Here is a 21,608-nt window from a genome sequence, read left to right as displayed (position 1 = left end):
TCTGATACGTACGTAAAACTGTTATCTTGACCGGAAGGGATTTAGCCTAACCAGGTAAGCCCCTACGGTAACCGCCTACGGTAAGCGATGCCGCAGGTCGAAGTCCATGTATTCGTAGTTTCGTACTCGTACAGTACTTTTCAGCAGTCTGCTAAACTTCCTGAAACACAGACCCGACCACTCAGGCGACCAGTTAACTGTTTATGTATGAGTTTATTGTTCATCTTGGAAACTTCGAAGTTACGACATATTACTATATGCTTTGTGCATTTGTTACGGTGGAATAACTACGGTATTTTTTTATCTGTAGATTTCTATAAAGTGTTATCATCTGTTACGCATGTAAGCTGGTGATTCTTCCTCGGGAGAGGTACTCTGGTTCTTTTAGGGTTGAAATTCAAACGACTTTTGGCCGTTTTTGAAATGATTTGAAATGAAATTGATTTGAAATGAAATGATTTGAAATTTGAAATTTAAAAATGAATTGTTTTATTAATTTTTTATTCGGATATTTCGAAAAATTTTTCCTGGTATAAACAGGGATATTAACTAAATGGTTAACAATAACAGTTTTTTCACAGATTTTATCAACAATTTCACTTTATTGTAAGAACTTTTAAGCAGATTTCATGGTTTTCTCCACTCAAAAGTAATTAAATAACACTTTAAAGGAAATTTTTTTCCATTTCAAATCGTTTCAAACGCATTTCAGGTGGTTTCATAATTTCAAATTTTCACATTTCAAGTCATTTCAAATCACATTTCAAACGGACCCTCGTTTGAATTTGAAATGATTTGATTTGAAGCTTGAAATGTGAAATGTTTGAAATTGTGATTTCAACCCTAGGTTCTTTGTTGATGCAGTGAACACTAACAGCATCGGTGCATCACGGTTCATCTAATGAGATTTTGCCGAATGATGGGAACTTCGTAGATGATTATACGTTAGTCCCATGGATTTTCTTTCGAAGAAGCCGCTGATAAAGGCGGAGAAAAATTGGGCTGGGACTAGTAGTAAAAACGATGCGTCCCACGCAGCCCGCGGTGAAGCAGCTGTGGACTGGCCGCTATGGATTTTGACAGTGTTATCAGCTGTGACGCGCTTTTGGCGGTTGGGCTATCCCAATGTGGTGGTGTAAGTCTCCCGGGTTCGAACTGTTTTGTTACATTACAGAATGAACATGTAAAATGCTTGAAGGTTCGACGAGCTCTTCTATTCGCGCTTTGTGCACATGTACGTCAATGGAATATTCTTTTTCGACTCCAATCCACCGTTCGCCAAACAGCTGATTGCTGGCGCTGCATACCTTGCCAATTACAGTGCTCAAAACGAAACCTTTGCTAAAATTGGTAACAAGATCTGTTTTTATTTTCCTGTAGATATTAAGCTTATCACATTATAAATTTGTTTTTGAGATTATTAACTATAGATATTTATAAATATCTACAAGATAATCTGTGTATTATATTAATATTGGCACATTTCCCGATGATTTCCGTAACAATTCCGTTATCCGCCAGATGGAAGTTTGTAATGTTGATTAGCATCGTCATATTGTATCTGGCATCATCCTATGATAAGTTTGTGTTAACAATTATAGTTATTGTAATACTGTGTGATTAATGTTTTCGATGCTTTTTTATTGTTTGGGTTGTTTAGTTGTTTTTATTATTTTGTTATTATTGTTGTTATTATACTTACCGATGAGTGATGATTTTTGGAGAACGGGGATTTAATTAGTTCCCCTCTTTTTAGGAGATGCATATTCACCGGAAACACCAATATGGGTGCTGCGTTTCATTCCGTGTCTTTTTGGAACTCTCTTGGTGCCTTTATCGTATTGCATAGTACGGAATCTGGGATATTCCCAGTTGGCTGCCACCATCAGCGGTGTGTGTTTTCTCCTGGATGGCGCTCTCATCACGGGATCTCGTTTCGTCATGACAGACTCGGTGAATCTTGCCTTACTTTTATCATCTCTTTTCTGCATTCTCAGATTTGTGCAGTCTCGCCCTCTATCCGGAAGCAGTGTGTTGTGGGGTTTGTTGGTGGGACTATTTATGGGATTGGCCATTAGTACAAAATATGTTTCTTTTCCATCTTTGCTATGGTTTACGTGGATTATCTTTCGACATTATTGGAAAGTGTTGGACGATTTGAGCATCAGCGCGAAACGGCTCGTAGAATATTTTATATACTGTGTGCTGATTGTGATATTCGTTCCGGTGGCAGTGTATGTGGGATCGTTTTTGATTCATTTGACGGTTATCACGAAAGCTGGACCGTATGATACCATGATGTCCACGCGATTCCAAGCTAGCCTTGAGGTTTGTACTGCCAGAATAGGTTGCAACGTAGTTATCTTCGAGGTTATCAGAAGTTTTTGCAAAGCACGCCGTTCTCATCAGATATGCCGTCATTGTTTACTGAATTTCGTTCAGCATTCAATGGTTTTTTATTTTTCGACGCTGGGTACTGCTACATCTTATAACGAATTTGATCACTAATTCATCTAACAAGTAAAACAAATATAAAATTGAACTTATAGAGATTCTTGAAAAATATTAAAAAAGCTCTCTAAATCTGTAGTTGACATAATTATTGTAATTTATGAATTTTTAGGGAGGATTAGCGGCGATCTCCCGGGGTCAGCCGTACAATGTGGCCTACGGATCGCAGATTACCCTACGCAATCATGCCGGTGTACAGGATAATGCTTGCTGGCTGCACTCACATAAAGAGGTGTATCCTCTGCGTTATGATGACGGACGAGGTAGCTCTCACCAGCAACAAGTGACATGCTATTCCTTCAAAGACGTCAATAACTGGTGGATTATTAAACATCCCAACAAGACCATTTTGGAGGTTGAATCGCCACCGGAGCATGTCAGAGATGGGGCTGTTGTTCAGTTGGTGCATGGCGTGACCGGGCGTCTGCTCAACAGGTTAGTATTGGTTTGGGCGTTTGCTGCTGAAACCTCCGTGGTTTTAAGTCGAATTTGTTGACTAACTTGTAGCCATGATGTTGCGGCTCCAATATCTCCGGAGTGTCAGGAAGTGTCATGCTATATTGACTACAATATAACTATGCCGGCTGAAGAGCTCTGGGAAGTGGTAAGAACGTTGGAAAAAATGCCTGCGATCTGGATATGGTGTTTACGATTACCATGTTGTTCGCGTTGTATAGAAAATTATCAACCAGGAAGCGGAAGATCGCTACTGGCATGCGATACAAACGAACGTTCAGTTAATTCACGTCAATTCCAAGACCACGTTAAGCATTTCTGGACAGCAACTTCCGCCATGGGCATTCAACCAGTTCGAAGTTGTTAGTAGCGTTCAGTTAAGCAAATTTACGCTGTCTTTGTGGACAGTGGAAGAGCACCGCTACAGCACAGGTACGAAAACTGCGCACTGCTTAATATCATAACAGCAGTATGGGAAGGTGCTGCTGTGGGTAATAGATAAATTAAGTTGAGTTTTTGTTGTTGGGCCCATTTTTGTTGGAAGTTTCTTTGTGACTACTTACCGTCTTAGTATTCTGTATTCCTTAGCTCACTCGGGACAGAAAGAACGTGAAGCCGCCTTGCTTAAAGATGAGTTTATCCCTGACAAAGCCACCGATTTATCGTTGTGGAAGAAGTTTTGGGAACTCCAATGGAGCATGCTAGGTTTATCTAGAGACACAGTGGAGGAGCATGTTTATGGATCTAAACCTTTTGACTGGATTATGAACGATAACGGTGTGGCTTTCTGGGCCCAGAAAGGCAGTAATGTAAGTCAAGCGCTAAATATGTACTTGACTTACAACAGCTACATATTTACGATAATTCTTCGCCGTTCTGCAGTCGTTTTTTATTCATTTTGTTGAGTTTTGTTTGGGTTTATTTTTTGCAATACGTTTTATTTGCATGGTAATTTCTCGTTACTTTACGGAATTGCTGAAATGGCGTTCGTGTTTCAGAGGCAAATTTATCAACTTGGAAATGTCGTTGTTTGGCACACTGGCGCTTGTGCCCTTCTGGTAACAGTCGTCGCACTTAGCCTCGTTGTGCTGGTCCGAATGAGATTCCCCGAAATTTTTCCAAATCATCACATCCAGTGGATTCGCGTGTGCTTTGCAGCTGAAGTGGCACTTGGCGGATTTGTTGTGAATTGGCTGCCATATTTCTTTACGGACCGTACCCTGTTTTTCCATCACTACTATCCGGCTTTGGGTTTCAAGTTTTTACTGCTCGGAGGCTTTATGGGGGAAATCATGGATTTGTGTAGAAACAAGTGAGCCCGGATGCGCGCAAACGAACTGCTTTGAGAAGTTGACTCATTTTTACTGATGTTTTCAGAGAGTATTTGGCGAAAACCGTTCAGGCTCTGGTTGCGGTGTGGATTATGTCTGTAATCTACACATTCGTTCGTTTTGTGCCTATTACTTACGGCTTCGATGAATTAAGTGCGAGTGAGCTGCATGGTCTGGAGTGGAGGGAATCTTGGAATTTTATAATTAGAAATTCGTGAGAAATGCCGGCTATCCTTTTTATGGAAATTATGTTTTAGATTTTATTGTTAATAAGATTTTATTCAAATTTCGACTTGTTTTCACTTGTTTTCTGTTGAGTTGTAAAAAGTGTTGAACCACATTTTCCGGTGCACCTTGCGGCGGGACTAAGAGACAGTTATATATCATACCTGCTTGGATTTCGCTTTTAATCGGTGTTTTTAATAGATTAGTACCGACAGAATAAAGAACTAACATATACATAAGATGGTACAGAAAGAACAGGCAGGGTGAGCTAAAATAGCAGACACGTAATGGCCCAGTTTCCGGTTATGGATAATACTGACGCAGGAGCCACGTTGCAGCAGTGTGTTTTTGGTTTAATAAAGAACAGCCTTTTTGCAGGCTCTACCTCCACACCGTTTACTGCAGCATTTATAATTCACGCCACAATCAGCATCATCCTTGCAGGTTGCAAAGCAGCCTTGCTCTGCTCCACGCGGAGGAGGGCAACTTCCGGGGTGCGTCACTGCGCGACAAGCCGGTCGCCCAGATTTATAGACGCATCGTGTACCGGGCATGCACATTGCCTGTGATTCAGGATGAATAATTAACATTCTGTGTGCTTTTCGTAATTAGCAGTCTGGGTAGAAGTAGTTTTGAATATCCCGAATTGCCGTTACCGGTTACTGGCATTTACATGCAATCACGTATTTGCTTTTTCTTAATTAACGTTTCAGTTAGCGGGTGCCTCGGTGGCAGCTCCAGTCGTAAATACTTACGCATTTATCAGATAATTCCTCGCTGGAATCTTTTCCTGCAGTGAATCCACAGCAGAGGAGGAACATAGCACTTGCAACCAGGAGCATCATTTGGGATTTTTGCGTTAACAGGGATTTAAACTTTTACCCTTTACCGTTTTTTATTCGATAGAAATTCTAGTAAGAATAGATCTAACATAACAGATTAACTAACAAGGTTTATAATAAACGGCCTGGTACACGTAATATAATAGTAAGCGGCTGTGTCGGTAGTCTTCCACGGTGCATGCAGTAATGCAGGTGAGCTGAACTAATCTCAGATTTTCGTGACCACAACGTTAACTAAAACGCATATAAATACAATACCAGCAATGAAAGCAAATCCAGTGAAAAAAATTCCGGACCAATGGAACCACATACTTACTAGCTCCCTACGCTTAATCTGCTTTACTACAAATTATGAAACATCACAAGCTGTACGGGGAAAATCTGCTGATACCTCTTTGTTGATCCGTATTGTTGCCCAGTTTCGAGAACTCTTCGTTGCGAAAAGGCAAAGTCATCAGTTTTCTAGCAAAAACGTACGAGCATTCCGGTTATTGACACAATATTCATTTACCGGTGCCGATAACGAAAAAAGATAACTTGGTCATTGTCCAGTGCTCAAATATTTTGTAGCGCTCATGGCGGCACAGTCATAAACAGTAATTATGTCTTCCATACGAAACAATTCGAAAATGTTTCCTGAATAATATTGAACCTAAGGTGATAACTGCTTCCTTCCAGTCAGTTCTCTGGTACTGTTCTTTGTAACACCGAAAAATGAGACCTGTAAACTTACTAGCAAGGCCATGGTATTTTGGTCGATTATAGAATAATTTGGGTTTATTTTCGGGTACCGATGTGCAAACAAATTGAGCGAGAGTATGTTATCACGAAATATTGTAAAACTACTTCTTTGTTGTTGTGTGTCTCGGTACAAAAAACTCAAAGATACGAGTGCATGTTGACAATGCGATTACGTATTATACACTCATGATCATGTTTACAGTTACAAATATATGCATATGCTGCTAGCGTTGAACTCAAGGTTTTTGCTGTACTTTGTATAGATAACCATATTACAATATCGCTGTCATCCTGAAATCATACTTAATACATTTCGACAGTTTCTTTGCGGTAGCGGCACTTGAAACAGTCTCATTACCAGAATCGGTTTTAATTATGTGGGCAAAATGATGCCAAAATCGTACTAACACTTTATATAGTATTCCAACAACGCAGCAAAAAGTAACCGGCAAGATGTTGTGACGTGACCAATTAGCTCTTCAATAGCACATCGCATTATTGTCGATAAAATAACGAAATCAGCATGAAAGGAGTGAAACCAAGCAATAGTTTAAGTTAAACTCTTTTTGCTGTAAAGGTTATGTCGATAGACGGGTACGCCTCTTTGCAGCAAGGATAGACAGCTGAGTTTCTGACTACCTTGCTGTCGGTTATGCGATAGCTCGAACCGAGGTATAAATCGTCTGAAATAATTAACATAATTTATTATCTACATGCAGGACATTTGTGTAAAGCTATTTCTATTTTCGGCAATACAGTATAAACCGTACCAATTTTGTCGCTGTCCGCTTGAACGTCAATCAGCGTTTCGTCGTATGTCCAAGAGCCTAAATCATAAAACAAATTTGCTTACAAGAACTGACAAATTCTTCCGTCAACTGACGATTCGGGACGCTGGAAACTACTGCAAGTACCTAGCTTAATAAAGCAATTCAGTTCGCCACCGTCGGCTCTGGTCTCCGTGCTATTGCAGCTTATCGGGAAGGTCACGGGAGGTACCCATATCACACTGCCATCAGACATCACAAGGACCAGCTTTTTTTCCTCCGAGAACACTCGGCTGCGCGCATCGAAGCTAATAATAATAATTAACATTGATTCCATATACAGTTAGCAAAGCTATGTACGTATGTTTATGTTGAAGACTCAAAAAATGAAAAATGTAAATGCACAATGCAATGCGTTTCATTTTATCCTTAAAAATTGGCAGACTAACTTATTGAACAACGTGATATCGGGCAACCACACATGATCCGACGGGACTCGTGCAACGGTAATATTGTTGTATTCCAGAGGTTCCCAAGCTAAGCGGCTGTTCTTCCATTCCAACTTCAGGAAACCGTGCACTTTAACCGAATTGGATTCGGGACGCTACAGTCGCCAAACAGAACAAATGCCACGACATTAACAGAAGCGGAATGACAAGTATGAAATCACAATTGTATGATATATATTTACACAACTCTCGGTCATTTACGTTTACAGTATATTAGCGCAGCAGCTAGTGCATTTTAGCACACTTTTGATATACGAAAAAAGAAAATATGTATTAATTTAATTAACTGATTAACCTCTCTCGTAAATAGGTTTTAATTTTACGTTTGATCGAAGAACATGCAAACTTGCGAGCTAATAAGTACAGACAAAATGTAACGATTAGCGAGCGGCGAAATTATGCAAACGGATAAGAATTTACTGCAGCCACAATTACTTCATGTTGTATGCCAGTGACGCTAAGCCCGATTTTCACAACCACCGGTTGCCCCTGTTGGTCGGCATTCGGTTGTACGTGGACACTGTCAGAATCCATAAGATGCTGGACTAAAACAGAAGTCATAACGGACCTGGCAGAAGTATGGTGGATTACTACTGCACTGCAGCAAAGAAATATTATTATGTTATTGATATACATTCTGAGAATATTATTATTAACGGAATTTGTAATCAACATAAGCGGTCCCAGACCCAACTACGATCGACTACCAAACTTTGTAGGCTCTCAATGCCGACTATATCACTTGTGAAAGTGATAACTATCTGGTAGAAGGCAATTTTAAATTTTTATCTTGATTGGTAAGTAACGTTCACACTTGTACCTTCGAATACGTGCAGTGTAAAATTGGCAAAATTCCATAGTGTACTTTAATCTATTCCGTATCAAAATACTATTTTATCTTTTATAACTGAAGGATTACTGTACAATACTACGCATATGCAGACAGACCAATACCCTGACTGGGTTTCTAGTTCAAAATTGCCTACATTTTCCGACCTCTGCTCGAATATTGCGTATGAAAAAATTGCCGGAGCGCAAAGATTACTCTGTACTCTGCAATAATAGATCATGCCAATCTGCTTTACAATTAGGAGCTAATTAACCAAGCAGCATATTCGAACATTTCGTATATCAAGCTTGGAGTAAAATTACTGTATACGGCTACGTATGCTTCTACGGTACTAGAGCACAGGTACTACGCTGATTGCAGCAAACTAACCGAGTACATATTTAAAAAATGTTTTTGCGCAAACTTTTATCATCTACTTCTTTTATTATTTACTATATTCACGTTCACATAATTTTAAATTATTGTATGACTGATACGATATGGCATTTACCAAAACCATCCAATCAGCATTGATGATGTTGTAAAACGCATTATGCAACCAGTGGGAACTGCGCAGCACTAGAGTAGTTTCTTCTGCAACATCGCCAAAATTTTTATTGTGAATTTCATTTACTTATTTAAAACCAAAGAGAAAGATGTAGCAAAATGTAATTAAGGCGCACGGGTTTACAGCTTAAACTGATGATACGTGCGTAATCAGGTTACGGCCGGACGCGCGCATCCTCCGCAGTTAAAAGTAAATTTGTTAACGTCGTTACAAACTAAAGTTTAATCCTTGTTCTTCCATATCATAATTCGAAGTTTACGCTTTAAAGTTTAAATTAACAGGACGCTCACACGTCCTAATATCTCCTAAAGGAAAGATTTTGAACAACGTGCGGTAGGTAGTACTGCAACTGCAACACGTATATACTGTAGGAGCACGCATTCTATTTGCATAATTAACATGAATGTTGACCAAATTTTACTGTTATGTAGTGAAACTACAGACTCTGTAGTCTGTACTGTATGCCGGTTTCATGAAGATATTATTTGTCTTATTTGAGAATTTAAAGTTGGGAAGACAGATTTTACCTGTAAATACTGTATAATTAGTCTACTATAATCTTTGCCTTCTGATAGTCGTCGAGCTGTTTTGTGAAGCTCTGGATCAGCGTGGATTCCCGACATCATTTTCATAGTGAAATCGGTCATGGACAAGAATAAACATGGCTATATCAGCATAAATGATTATGGCAGTAAGTCTTGCGCAGCCAAATTAGCATAAACAGTCGATTAATAACAGACCGTTTTACCTCATTCTGCAGGTTGCGCCTATTGCATTTGCGTGCAGCGACCATAACTTCCGCGTTTACCGATGCCATAAATCATTAGGTTCCAACGCACGCTCCTGTTTTTGATCCCGTTCTTACCACCCTATTTTCAAATATATATACAATGTAGGCAGACAAACTATCGTTCGACCTGAATTATGGTCTACCAGGTGTACAAGAAAATACGGTTTGTCTATAACATACTCCTCAGCTCATCAAATTTTGATGTGTTATTTTATTAAATACTGATTTTTCTTTATTGATTACTTGCAATTACCCGGATACCACTAATATTACTTTTGTATTTCTGTACATCTTTGCTAAGACGCGACAGATTTTTGATATGGAGACGTTGATTATGTGGATCTATATACTAGGTGTTTGTGCGGCAGCAACTTCGGCATGCTCCAATGAATATCCCAATCCAATGGCTGCTTGCGATGAGGTAGTCAAAAATGCCCGCCGACACTGTCTGCGACTGACCAGAAATATGGGATGGTCCCCGGATCATGTTTCACTCGTTCTATGGCATTGCATGGACCGGGAAGGAGTAGTTTACAAAAGACCATTGATAGAATGAAAGAAGCTGGAGCCTTCCCGGATGACCTTTTCAAGTTCCAGTAATAGTTGCTACCTTAATTAGAGGTTGGAAACCCTAGTAAAGGTTGCAGTACGGGTTGCTGCTTGGCTAGAAATTCATTGTTTTTTAGTTTGAGAGGGGTTCAGCATGACTGGTATTTTTTTGTTGAAGTTACCTACTACAATAAAATGTAGTTTTTAAAACCTTTTTTCTTTAGTTTTGGTTTGCAAATATTACTTAGCTGTAAAAGTTTTCGTTTGCTCATGTTGTGTTCGCTCCATAGTCGACGGTGCTAGCTGAATGGCGGCTGTTATCATTACTAATAAACTTTGATATCTTTTGTATTGTTAATGCTAGCCGCTGCTTGGTTCACGAATCGAAAGATGCAAATACAGATGTGGTGTGACCTTTCTGGAAAGCGACAATCAAAAGCGGTTACCCTGCCCATGACAAAGCTCTTGTTCGATGTTTTATTTATTCTTATGGAACCTAGATGGCTTGATTAAATGCACATACCACGCTCGCATAGAATACCTCTACGCCATTTCCGTAAATAAATGCTGGTCGTAAATGCATTAAATACGTTAGCGTAAAACCGGCATTAGCGTGCTTGGAAGCACTCAAGCGCATCTAAACGCTTAAGCAAATTTAATATTTACTTTATTGTGTAAGATGGTTCTTTTAGCAGGTAATTAAATAACTATTGTCAGAATAACTAATTTTGCGCTTACTTAAATAAACAAGATTTTAAATTTTGGGATTTCTCCAGCCCCGGCATGTAGACCCTACTGGCGCGGTGCGTGTGACGAACTATTTATTACAAGAAGAAATAGCTCCTTTTTTGTATTACACGCGTATTAAACATTCTTAGCATAACGCACTTGCATCAAGTAAACTACAAGCTGCTACCAGTTTGAACATTGTTATCGATACTACAAGTGTTTCATCCAGGCACCAAAACAGCAAGTCTACTCAGTGGTACGCCAAACGATTTTCCAGATTTTACTAGCACTAGCCGAGATTAGATCGCACCGGCATCAAATCAGGCTACATGTATGCATATTCTGAAGCTTCTCTTTAGTAAACCAAACAATAACAAACAAACCTGTTCTGGTAAGTAATTTCATTCCCGGAATACACTGCACGATCCTTTGGCACACACCATGCAATTGCACGTGTACCTTTGAAATAGGAAAAGGGCCGTATACGCGGTGCTTCCAAAATTACGCATCGTCTCAGTCGCTGCTGTTAAATATTATTGCGCCCTTTACCAAGCGCAAAATACTGTGTCTCACCTGGTCAGGTTTCTTAGAGTGAAAATACGTTTAAAATCATTAAAAAATGGGCTCTATGCGAACGCAGCTGGTTCTGTTGTTATTGACCGGCATTGTTGCTTTGAAACACCAAACACTGGCGGCTGGATCGCGAAACACTCAACCTGTCTTCGACGACACCGACGGTAAGGTAGTAAGTGGTTTTTAACACTTAATTTTAAGGGTTTATTTGATTCTTCAATTTACTGGTGGGCGCAATGTAAATCAAACCAGCGATAAAGGAACTGTAAATTTGGCAGTTACCATATCTAACAATTGCATCCTGCGATGCTTACAAGAACCGGAAGGGTTGGATCGACAGCGGAATCCCTGGAAAAGACAGTGCGGGTCCACCTCGGCGTGTTTTTCGTTTGTGGCCGAATGGAGAAGTGAAGTACAAAATTTCCCCGTCATTCGGAGGTAATCAAAGTTTATATATTGTTATAAAACTAATGAATATTGAGATTCCGGCGCTCGTTCACTCGGGTTTGCCTCGGGTTAACTAAGAACATTTTAAAAAATAACAGAAATCAGAAACTGCGTCTAGACTTTTCATGTGTAGTATTTGTGACAAAAAACCGTAAAGTATAATTAATGGAGCAAATATTGCCATGTGTTATACACACGAGATCTTAATCGCTGGTGCACCTTATCAGATCTTGTGGTTAATATTTCCATTTCCTGAAAAAATCATATTAAAAATATTTTAATGCAGCTGTACTGGTACACGCATATAAAAATTAAACAAGGCATTGCAAATTTTTACGAAGTAAGCTTCTTGAAACAGTATTAGCCATTACAGATCACAAACATTAGTCGTCTTTCTGCACGTACATAAATAAAAGTTAATATTAAACAACAACGACAACCAAAATCCCCATTCTTATTCCGGTTTTGCAGTATTGTTAACATACAGCTCGGCTACAAGCACACATCTATCCTTGCAAAATCTTGCGAAAATCATTAAATTTTGTCATTTTGTTCCACTTTGACATATATTAATGCTCCAGTGCAACACGTACTACTTATCATAAATATTTGTATTGCGAGTTACAGCTGATGAAGTCACCAAGCTGAAAAACAGCATGAACGCCATATCACAAAAGACATGCGTCCGATTCGTTGCAGCCAGAGGAACAGACACCAGTTACGTCAGCATTATTCCGGGACTGAAGTGCGTAATTATTCTGAAGATCTTGACGTGAAAAGTGTTCCCAAATTAACTGAATAATTCGGGAACACTTTTCCCGAAAGGCGGAGATGACAAAACTGGCTTTGTCATAACATAATAATAACTAATATTGTCTTGCAAGAAACAAATGGTATGAGTACAATGTACTGTAAACGTTTTACCATCTGCCGGTAACGATATATACAGACACATTAATGTCTGCCGATGTTGCATATGCAGGTGCTCTTCGATGATCGGAAAACAGGAAGGTGTCAGCACGCTCATGCTGTCTGTAAAAAGTAAGTGAAAATTCTTTGGATGGATAATGAAATGTGTCAGTTGCATCCCAGCGAAATATGGAGATAACCAGGTTAACAATAATGGTCCATGTTAGTAATATTTTGTACCATCTTTCGTTTGTGTACGTGCTTTCCATATATTTGTACTATGTGACTTACTAATTGCTTTTCAGAGTGCTTTGGAAGCGGAACGTTGGCTCGGAATTTTATGAGAGTTTTAGGTATTATTAAGTTTAAATTTTTGTCAAGTGCAGAGTATAACTACAAATTGGTATTTTATGGGAATATCATCATTATGGGATCTATTACTTAACGATCATCATTGTACGCAAGCGCCCTGTAATTTTGTTTTACATAATTATTATGGTTACTCTGTTATTAAGATTTCATCACAAGTAAGCAAGGACTATTGTTTTCCCTAGGTTTCACTTTTGAGAATAACCGCGCCGATCGCGACAACTACATTCAAATCAACTGGGACAACATTGCAGAAGGTGAAAAGAAACTCGTGATATCCTGTGTTTGTTTTAGTTTGTATACTTCAATGTTTGAAAAAAAGTCAGATCATATTTGCATTCATAATCGTACCGTAATTGTTGACATCTTCTACAAATTACAGGCAACAAGCGAAAATTTACCAAATTGACGGCAGAAGATTATCCCGTTACTAATCTTCCGTACGACCTTATGTCGGTCACTCATTACACTTCCAGTGCCTGGGCCATCAACAAATCGAGCTGACAATCCGGGCGAAGAAAAATGCCAATCAAGTCCTGGGAAACAACAAAACCTACAGCGATGGAGATATTTCCAAAATTAAAAGTCTTTATAAATGCCGTTAGTGGCAGCGCAAAAATCACTTTTTAATAAGAAGATTGTTTACAACAGTTTTTACATTACAAGGGCGATTGCAAGGACAAAAGCTCGCATTCGATGACTATGACTTGCTCGATCTTGTTTGCATTATACAGTACATAGCTAAAACCTGAAAAAGACTTCCGTTTCGTTATTCCGACAATAAATGCAACTTTGTATAGCTGCATGTTTGCTTGATTACAATTACGTAAACACGGAAAATGCGCTTATATGCGCACTAGCCTGTCGCCATGAACTGGAAACGTTTCTGATCAAGTTCGACAAAATTTCTCTGGAATATTGTGATCTACTACGAGTATTACTACGATACTGCATAGCAGAAGCAAGTGCATGCCGGCGGTATATGCAAGTCAGCAGCGCACCCATTTTAATTGTACGACACGTTGGTTGAAATTAAAGGCGTAGTACTAATGTTAAGAATAACGATGATACTGTAATTGGACACACGTGTAAGGAAATGAATTACTTGAAAGAGAAGATGCACGAAAGATACATAAAGTGAAGTACTTAAACTATAGTGTGAGGTAAGCTGTAGTAAGTAGCTATAGTAAGTTCCTGATAAAGTATACAATATCTGCTCAACTCCAGGTTGTCGGCAACTGCAAATTTACAACCCAGCACAGTTTATAAATGCATTTGTGTGAAAATTAACATTTTGTAGTTTCGGACAGCAGTAATATTATGTGCAATATAGTGTACTGTGTACTGCATGCTCTGGAAAACAGTTAAGCTGTTTACTTCTGAGCCTAATTAACGTTACAAAGATAGACTATATCAAAATTTAATAATGTTTAAATAAGGTTTAACTTAATAAAGTAGAAGTGCGTAATAATAAAATTATTATTGTTAAAATACCAGCATTCGAGCTTTGAACGTGAAAAAATTTATAAAATTCCGTCCTACTTTTCTGATAAGATAATCGCAATATCTGCCAAACACTCAAGTTATGACCAACATAGCATATGTTGCACAAAAAGAAAAAGCGATAAAAATTTAGGTGTTACTGTATATTCGCTATTTCTGTGTACCGTACCGGTGTAAACGCTGTATCAGCCAGCTTGAAGTGATTGGCTGGCCATAACCGCAGCAAAAATGTGCGCCGTGCCAGCCGACTAGCGTACGCTGCAGTTAAACGGACTGATACGCCCGTTTCGATCACACTTCCTGAGGCAAACAAGGTCGAAAGCCCATTTGGATCGTTAGTTTTTTAGCGGAATTTACCTTTTTTCAATTAAAAAACGCAGCGCGAAAATGGGAACCTTATTCAGGAGCCAGCGTATGGTGTTGTGTCAGTTTTATCTTCAGTCCGAGGCGGCTTACTGTTGTGTGGCTGAACTTGGAGAGCTTGGTGTTTGCCAGTTTCGAGATGTAAGTCAAGTGTTCTCGGCTTCGCATGGCCGGACAATGTTAATAAATCATGTAATAAACATGCTTGGGTTTATTATTCTTTGACTTTACATACTCTCGAAATACAAAAACCTTTATTTTATTAACCGGTACTGTATTCACAGTTAAACGCAGATGTCAATGCATTCCAACGTAAATTCGTTAACGAGATCCGAAGATGTGACGAAATGGAAAGGATACTGCGTAAGTGACTGCCGTAGGTAACATTTTCCGGCTGATGTTTGTGATCGCTGAACATTCAAGGGACAAGCCGATGAACGTTAGTGTAATATCCAGAGTGCTTCAGAATTATGAGGTGTATCAAATTTTTTTGATTTTTTTTTGTTTATAACAGAAGTATTATACGATACGCTTTCATAAAAAATTAGTAAATTATGGCCGTATATTTTCTGTGTTGTAATATGTGTACATATGTGTTATCAGAGAGCACACTCACCTTGACTTGCCGTATGTGAAACAGGTTTCTTAACAAAAGAATGCGAACGCGAAGAAATTCCCATCTTAAGAGTCGGTGAGAATCCGGCAACGCCGCTGCCACGGGAGTTGGTCGATTTGGAGGTATGTACATAATAAAGCATTTTTCTTCAAGATGGATAAAATGCTTTGGAGAAAAATGCATTTTATCCCAACCATTTTATTTTGCATACACCTTTACACTGTACGTTTCTGTGGTTGTGCACTATGACACGGAATTTGTTGGTATTCAATTATCATCCGGTCTTTTTTAACCTAACTGTTCCAGCGCATTAATTTTCGTTATTTGCGTATTTAAAACCACCACACGTATTTCTTTATACATAATTTCCTTACAAGCGAACGCCATTAAGTGGGCTTTTCGATTTGGGATCCAAACTCTCCCTATTCAGTCTTGTTCTGGATACTTGTACTGCATTTTTAGAACGCTAAATACGAATTTTTGATATATTTCTGGATAGTCTATAACGGTTCTGCTGAATGCACTTGACTAAGCATGTTTTTATACATATTTTATAGGGAACAATGGATAAACTGGAGCATGAACTGAAGGAAGTCAACGGAAACTACGAAGCGCTGAGCAAGAATATGATGGAACTTGTCGAGCTGAAGCACGTTTTACGCCGTGCACAAACCATATTCGATCAAGTAAATGCGCACCACTGTTTGTTTTCTCTAAGACAGCGACTAAATAATAAAATGTTGTGCTGCATTTAACTTCAGTAGTACTCATACACACGGTACACTGCACCATAAAAACAAGCCTGTTTCTTTCTCTAGGATGATTTAGGAGTGCACGCCATGGGCGGACAATTCGATGCGCCCATACCGGGAGCTAAACGCGAAGCGCAGATAAGCTTTCTGGCTGGAACTATTCTACAGCAGAAAGTGCCAGCTTTCGAGCGGCTCATCTGGAGATTGTCACGAGGAACTGTGCTCGTGCGGTGCCATGATATTGAGACTCCATTGGAAGATCCCCTCACGGTAGATACATAGATCATGTATTTTCCGCTGTTAAATTAGCCTGCGACGTGTTCGTTTTATTTAAGTTCGCATTATTTTTTCTATCAGGGAGCGGAAATACGAAAATCAACTTTTTTCGCTTTTTACCAAGGAGAGCAATTGAAGGTTCGAGTAAAAAAGATCTGTGAAGCGTAAGTTTCATTTCGATTTAAACAGCCAGTGCGAGTGAGTTAGTAAGTGCTAACTGAATTCTTACCAGATCAGATCGTAATTATTTTGAATGTCGTATGTCCAGGGCTTAAGCATGTGCTGTCTACTACCAGATTTTTTCGTAAAAGTATGTTGTTTATATTTTGATAATTTGATATTGTGCGTTCCGTGCTTTTGATGATTTAGCTTCGAAACTGACGACACACTTCCTTACTTGCGCTTTAATAATGCTTTGACTTACGTTTGCGGTTCTGTTGTAGCTTCAAGGCAACTATTTTTCCATGCCCGGAAACCAGTGCAGAAATGCGTGAAATGGCGATTCAGGTTATGACCCGTATCGAAGACTTGAAAACGGTAGGAATTAAAAATGTTTTTGAAAATCATATAGGCGCACGAAAGTGGATGATGTTGCGTCTGCAAAATGACGCAGCACTTTTTGCATTCGTTTACTTGAAATTTGAGAACATTATATTGTAAACGAAAGTGAAATCGACGCTTCAGTAATTATGATTGTAGCTTATCGGACACACTCAACAACATCGCCTGATGGTCATGACAGCGTCAGCCAAAAATATTGATTTGTGGTGCAAGAAGTTGCAGAAAATCAAAGCTGTTTACACATTGATGAACAATTTCAATATCGATATAACGCAGCGCTGTTTTGTTGGAGAAGGCTGGTGTCCGCTTAAGGAACTCGACAGAATTCGTTATGCTCTTGGAGTTGGAACGGTAAGCTACCAAATCTCTTTTAATTATTATTAACGCACTACAGTAGCCAACTCCTTTTAATGGTGATGTGCGTTCGCAGTTGAAGTCTTACTTTGTATTTGACATGTACACTTTTCGCATGTTGCTAATAGCGCAATTACGCCACCGTGAACTAGACAAATACGCTAATGATATAAAAAATTTGCTGGTAGGAAAAAGCCGAATGTAACGTTCCGTCCATTGTTTCACCGATTCCGACAAAGGACACACCGCCTACGTATCACAAAACGAACAAGTTTACATCCGGTTTTCAGGGGATTGTCGATGCGTACGGGATGGCAAACTATCGAGAAGTTAATCCAGGTACTATATCGTTATGTGTAAATCATTCAGCATATGTGTAAATCATTCATTCCCTAGCCCTTGTTTACCATTTTGACGCTGATATTTCACAGTGACATGTTTATCCAAGTTCTGATTGGAAATTCTGTTTGTAGTTCAGTCTTTTGTATTTTTGTTTGTAGCACCGTTCACAGTCATTACGTTTCCGTTTCTTTTTGCTGTAATGTTTGGCGATGCTGGTCATGGAGCAATTATGGCAGCATTAGCAGCAGTGCTGATTTGGAAGGAGAAATGGATAGAAAGCCGGAGAGGTTTAGGCGAGGTAAGTAAAATTTATTTACTGTACTGCTACCCTTCACTTGTCCAGACTTTTGTACGGTTTGAGTCTACTGCACTGTAGGCGAGTGAGAGCTAAAGCCGCTCACGTTCAGTCAGCTGCCTGCACTCTCGCACGCAGTTGCAGGCCGTGTATGTGAATTGTGAATGGGCTCATACAACGTACGTGGGCCTGCACTGCAAAATAAATGGACAAGTGCAGGGTAGCAGTACAGTACTTGTTTTAAATTAAATGTGTAGTTTACTTGAAATTTATAATTTGGTAATTTATCTTTTAATGCAAGAGCCCTGGAAGAATCGTTTGTAAAAGCGGTGCATAATATCCTCTTGGCTTGTTCATCGTTCATCGGCTTTAAACAGACATGCAGAACACTATACGGAGCTGAATTTAACACACTTTAATAAACTAGAAAAAATGTGTTTAAGTGCCTTAATCATCGGCTTATTTGTATAAGTAGGTAGTTTATTTTCCCTACGGTAAAAATTAATGAAGTAGCCATTTTCCCTGCTCCGCAGCCTTCGAAATGATTAAATGTTTTAATTTGTAGATTGCTCTTACCATGTTTGGGGGAAGATATATCATTTTCCTGATGGGTCTGTTTAGTATCTACACAGGATTTATTTACAACGACATTTTCAGCAAATCCATGAACATTTTTGGATCGCGCTGGAGTGCAATGAACTACAAGTAAATGGATGCCGTATTCACAATATACCGTTATCGATAAATATTAGTTATATTCTGGCAGCTGCAGATATATAAGCTTGCTTGATTTGTTTTAGTATGTCGGACTATCCGGAAGGACAAGAGCCTGCAATACAGCTTAACCCGAATTCTTCGGATTACATTAATGACAATGGTCCGTATCCGTTCGGGATTGATCCAGTGTGGGCCATGGCTAGCAACAAGATTAATTTCATCAATTCCTACAAAATGAAGATGTCCGTCATTTTGGGTGTTATGCAGGTGTGTCCAGATTTTATCGTTGTACCATCATCAGCATCTTATCAATTCCGTTGTCGATTCTGTTACTGTGGTGCCAAGTCAGTATCATTAACGAGTTCCGTTTTGTCGTTTGCAGATGATGTTTGGAATTTGTCTGAGCGCCTTCAATCACACGTGAGTTGCCGCTGTGGCACGCTTTGAAATGTCATTTAATGGATTTTGGTCATTTGCAGATATTTTAAAAAGCCGCTGAATATAATTTGTGAATTTATTCCGCAAGTGATCTTCTTATTGTGCATGTTTGGCTATCTGGTGGCTCAAATTTTTACCAAATGGATTATTTTCGACGCCAGCGTATCCAGTTGCTCACCGCAGCTACTGATTGGTCTGATCAACATGTTTTTGATGAAATATAGTCAGGAAAATCCCAACAATGGCACATGTAAATTGTACACATTTTATCCTCATCAGGTACCCTTTTTGAAATATCCTTTCTGTGATTTAAAATTAATCACTAACTGGACGTTGTTTGTAACTGCAGAAAGAAGTACAAATAACGCTGGTGGTAGTTGCCGTATTATGCATTCCCTGGATGTTATTTATTAAACCCATCTATAATCGGGTTCGCAGCTCGGTAAGTGTACCGCCGATATTTTCAACTTACCGTTAGATGTGTTGACCATGAAAAGAAAATCGAACATGAGCATTTTTTGTTCTCCAATTAGCGGGCGCAGTATACAAATGTGGATGATGATAATTCCACGACCAACACAGGCGGCCATGATGACCACGCCAGTGGTGAGGTAAACAGATAAAATTGCTGACACATGGAATTGAAATAGATAGAAGTACCGCCCGGTTCTTTTGCGGTAATAATTACCACACTGCAAAATTGTTTTTACACCGGTGCTATAAAATTAAGTAGAAATAATACGGTATTATTACTTCGCCTGCAACCTGTCCTCTTGATATGACAATACTTAAAATTTAATATGGTGCGAAAATAACTCGGTACGGTACATGCTAACTAACTTGTAGCAGTATCTCATTTTTTGCTGCGAAATTCAGAAAAGTTAGTAATCTTGCCTGTTTAACGGTTAATTCACCGTCAGGGTGAAACCGGTGTTAATGACGTTCTGTAATCTGGCGGGACGTGCTAATGTACCGGGTGCACTTCCGAATCTCCAATATGTTTTTGCAGTCATTCTCTGATATTATGATCTACCAAGCCATCCATACCATCGAGTTTTGTTTGGGGGTTATCAGTAACACCGCATCTTATCTTCGGTTATGGGCACTAAGTCTGGCACATTCTCGTGAGTGGTGACGTAAACCGTAAACCTTTTATACGCGATCGTGCGAATACTGCAGCACTGTTAAAGCTTAATCAATATTTATTTTATGCCGAATATTTTAGAATTGTCGGAAGTGCTTTGGACTATGGTGTACGTAAATTCCTTCATGTTTAATAACTTTGCCGGGTTGTTTTTGGTATTTGCCGTGTTTTCCGCGTGGGCATCGGCCACTCTCGGCATTCTGGTGTTCATGGAAGGTACGCAGTGAAAATTGTTTTAGCCTATTTAATTTTCATAGAATTGTGAAGTGTTTTATGTTTTGTTTTCTTTATTAGGCATGAGTGCATTCCTGCATGCTCTTCGTTTGCATTGGTAAACTCTCAAAACAATGTTGAAATTGTTTATTGTTGATACTTAACACTGGAGTATTGTTTCTAGGGTGGAGTTCCAAAACAAATTTTATGGTGGTTCTGGGTACGCTTTTGAGCCGTTTGACTTCAAAAAGATCGACGCTATGAACGCGATTGCGGAAAGATCGGAATAGCCGGTCGGGTTTTTACAGTGGTTATGTATCTGTGATTTGTTAGAAACAATGTAGGTCGTCCTTAAAAACTCTGTGATTGTTTATATAATTATGGCTGATCTTGATTTGTTATACTTCTATGTTCAACTGGGTTTGCTTGCTCGAGTATCAGCAGATGATAACTTTCGAAAATATCGTTTTTAATAAAATGTGATGGTATTGGAAATGATTCTTGATTGAGGATTTTGCGCCTTCCTTGAAACTTAAGATAAAAAATGTAGAAATTGTTCTAAAATGCTGAACAAGTAGACCACTGATACATAAGATAGCGGGAAGCGGAAACAGTCCGCGAGATTCCCGTAATTCATTTCGATACGTGGGAATTTGGGAAAGAAAGCAGTGTGTGTCCAGCGTCGATCCTGTCGAACTCGAACTGGTGCGTAACTGCGAAATAATATGACGGAAATTCGCTTTTTTGATAGCGAATGCCTCAGCAAAGCGCTTCACAATTCTCGTAATAGACACCATGAGAATATAAAGGAAATAAATTTTACGAAAGCCTGCCAGAAGAAGCGCTTTCTTGGGAAACTAGGGAAAGAGTGAAAGTACAATTGTTATAA

General features: G+C 39.1%; 3 protein-coding genes, 1 long non-coding RNA gene and 1 pseudogene across 9 annotated transcripts; 3 read left to right on the top strand and 2 right to left on the bottom strand.

The window, feature by feature from the left end:
* Nucleotides 1-182: 182 nt before the first annotated feature.
* LOC129599641 (protein O-mannosyltransferase 1-like) lies at nt 183-4,756 on the top strand. 6 transcript variants are annotated; one of them, XM_055497966.1, is made up of 10 exons: nt 183-342; nt 865-1,135; nt 1,199-1,350; nt 1,757-2,328; nt 2,624-2,946; nt 3,019-3,115; nt 3,189-3,399; nt 3,556-3,776; nt 3,966-4,279; nt 4,345-4,756. In XM_055497966.1, the coding sequence occupies exons 2-10, from the start codon at nt 954-956 to the stop codon at nt 4,514-4,516; spliced, it is 2,244 nt and encodes a 747-aa protein (XP_055353941.1). In that variant the 5' UTR covers nt 183-342; nt 865-953; the 3' UTR covers nt 4,517-4,756. The 6 variants fall into 6 exon arrangements, with proteins under 6 accessions (XP_055353941.1, XP_055353934.1, XP_055353926.1 ...); XM_055497959.1 differs by having other exon boundaries at nt 848-1,135; XM_055497951.1 differs by having other exon boundaries at nt 183-370.
* On the bottom strand, nt 4,691-5,691 carry LOC129599676 (uncharacterized). Its single transcript, XR_008691946.1, has 2 exons — nt 5,279-5,691; nt 4,691-5,086 (listed from the first exon to the last, which is right to left on the bottom strand). It is a non-coding gene; the product is annotated as an uncharacterized LOC129599676 (long non-coding RNA).
* An 813-nt stretch (nt 5,692-6,504) lies between these two features.
* LOC129602807 (neuronal acetylcholine receptor subunit alpha-2-like) lies at nt 6,505-8,109 on the bottom strand. The gene is made up of 5 exons (XM_055501963.1): nt 7,818-8,109; nt 7,323-7,477; nt 7,021-7,181; nt 6,877-6,933; nt 6,505-6,789 (listed from the first exon to the last, which is right to left on the bottom strand). Exons 1-5 carry the CDS (start codon nt 8,055-8,057, stop codon nt 6,662-6,664), a joined length of 741 nt encoding a protein of 246 aa, XP_055357938.1. The 5' UTR covers nt 8,058-8,109; the 3' UTR covers nt 6,505-6,661.
* A 3,119-nt stretch (nt 8,110-11,228) lies between these two features.
* On the top strand, nt 11,229-13,917 carry LOC129602634 (zinc metalloproteinase nas-7-like; annotated as a pseudogene).
* Nucleotides 13,918-14,828: 911 nt separating this feature from the next.
* Nucleotides 14,829-21,223, top strand: LOC129580635 (V-type proton ATPase 116 kDa subunit a 1-like). Its single transcript, XM_055471250.1, has 20 exons — nt 14,829-15,152; nt 15,296-15,374; nt 15,652-15,749; nt 16,185-16,313; nt 16,446-16,649; nt 16,737-16,819; nt 17,099-17,192; nt 17,355-17,567; nt 17,759-17,909; nt 18,071-18,210; nt 18,773-18,912; nt 19,008-19,191; nt 19,307-19,344; nt 19,404-19,641; nt 19,712-19,804; nt 19,896-19,973; nt 20,372-20,486; nt 20,588-20,722; nt 20,801-20,837; nt 20,904-21,223. Exons 1-20 carry the CDS (start codon nt 15,036-15,038, stop codon nt 21,007-21,009), a joined length of 2,472 nt encoding a protein of 823 aa, XP_055327225.1. The 5' UTR covers nt 14,829-15,035; the 3' UTR covers nt 21,010-21,223.
* Nucleotides 21,224-21,608: the final 385 nt, after the last annotated feature.

Source organism: Paramacrobiotus metropolitanus, unplaced genomic scaffold, assembly GCF_019649055.1.
Source record: "Paramacrobiotus metropolitanus isolate TYO unplaced genomic scaffold, Prichtersi_v1.0 Parri_scaffold0000004, whole genome shotgun sequence".
Classification (NCBI taxonomy): Eukaryota; Metazoa; Tardigrada; class Eutardigrada; order Parachela; family Macrobiotidae; genus Paramacrobiotus; species Paramacrobiotus metropolitanus.
The sequence above is the reverse complement of the archived record's forward strand: the minus strand, read 5'-3'. Positions and strand labels throughout refer to the sequence as shown.

Bases quoted from the DNA above. Each gene is read 5' to 3' on its own strand.
- LOC129599641 (XM_055497966.1), top strand. From the start codon at position 954: ATGGATTTTCTTTCGAAGAAGCCGCTGATAAAGGCGGAGAAAAATTGG. The intron at 1,136-1,198 runs GTAAGTCTCCCG...AAATGCTTGAAG, and splicing joins GGCTATCCCAATGTGGTGGT to GTTCGACGAGCTCTTCTATT. The intron at 3,116-3,188 runs GTAAGAACGTTG...CGCGTTGTATAG, and splicing joins CTGAAGAGCTCTGGGAAGTG to AAAATTATCAACCAGGAAGC.
- LOC129602807 (XM_055501963.1), bottom strand. From the start codon at position 8,057: ATGTTGATTACAAATTCCGTTAATAATAATATTCTCAGAATGTATATC. The intron at 7,182-7,322 runs GTTAGTCTGCCA...TATTATTATTAG, and splicing joins GATATCACGTTGTTCAATAA to CTTCGATGCGCGCAGCCGAG. The intron at 6,934-7,020 runs GTACTTGCAGTA...TTTATGATTTAG, and splicing joins GAATTGCTTTATTAAGCTAG to GCTCTTGGACATACGACGAA.
- LOC129580635 (XM_055471250.1), top strand. From the start codon at position 15,036: ATGGGAACCTTATTCAGGAGCCAGCGTATGGTGTTGTGTCAGTTTTAT. The intron at 15,750-16,184 runs GTATGTACATAA...CATATTTTATAG, and splicing joins GGGAGTTGGTCGATTTGGAG to GGAACAATGGATAAACTGGA. The intron at 20,723-20,800 runs GTACGCAGTGAA...TTTCTTTATTAG, and splicing joins CATTCTGGTGTTCATGGAAG to GCATGAGTGCATTCCTGCAT.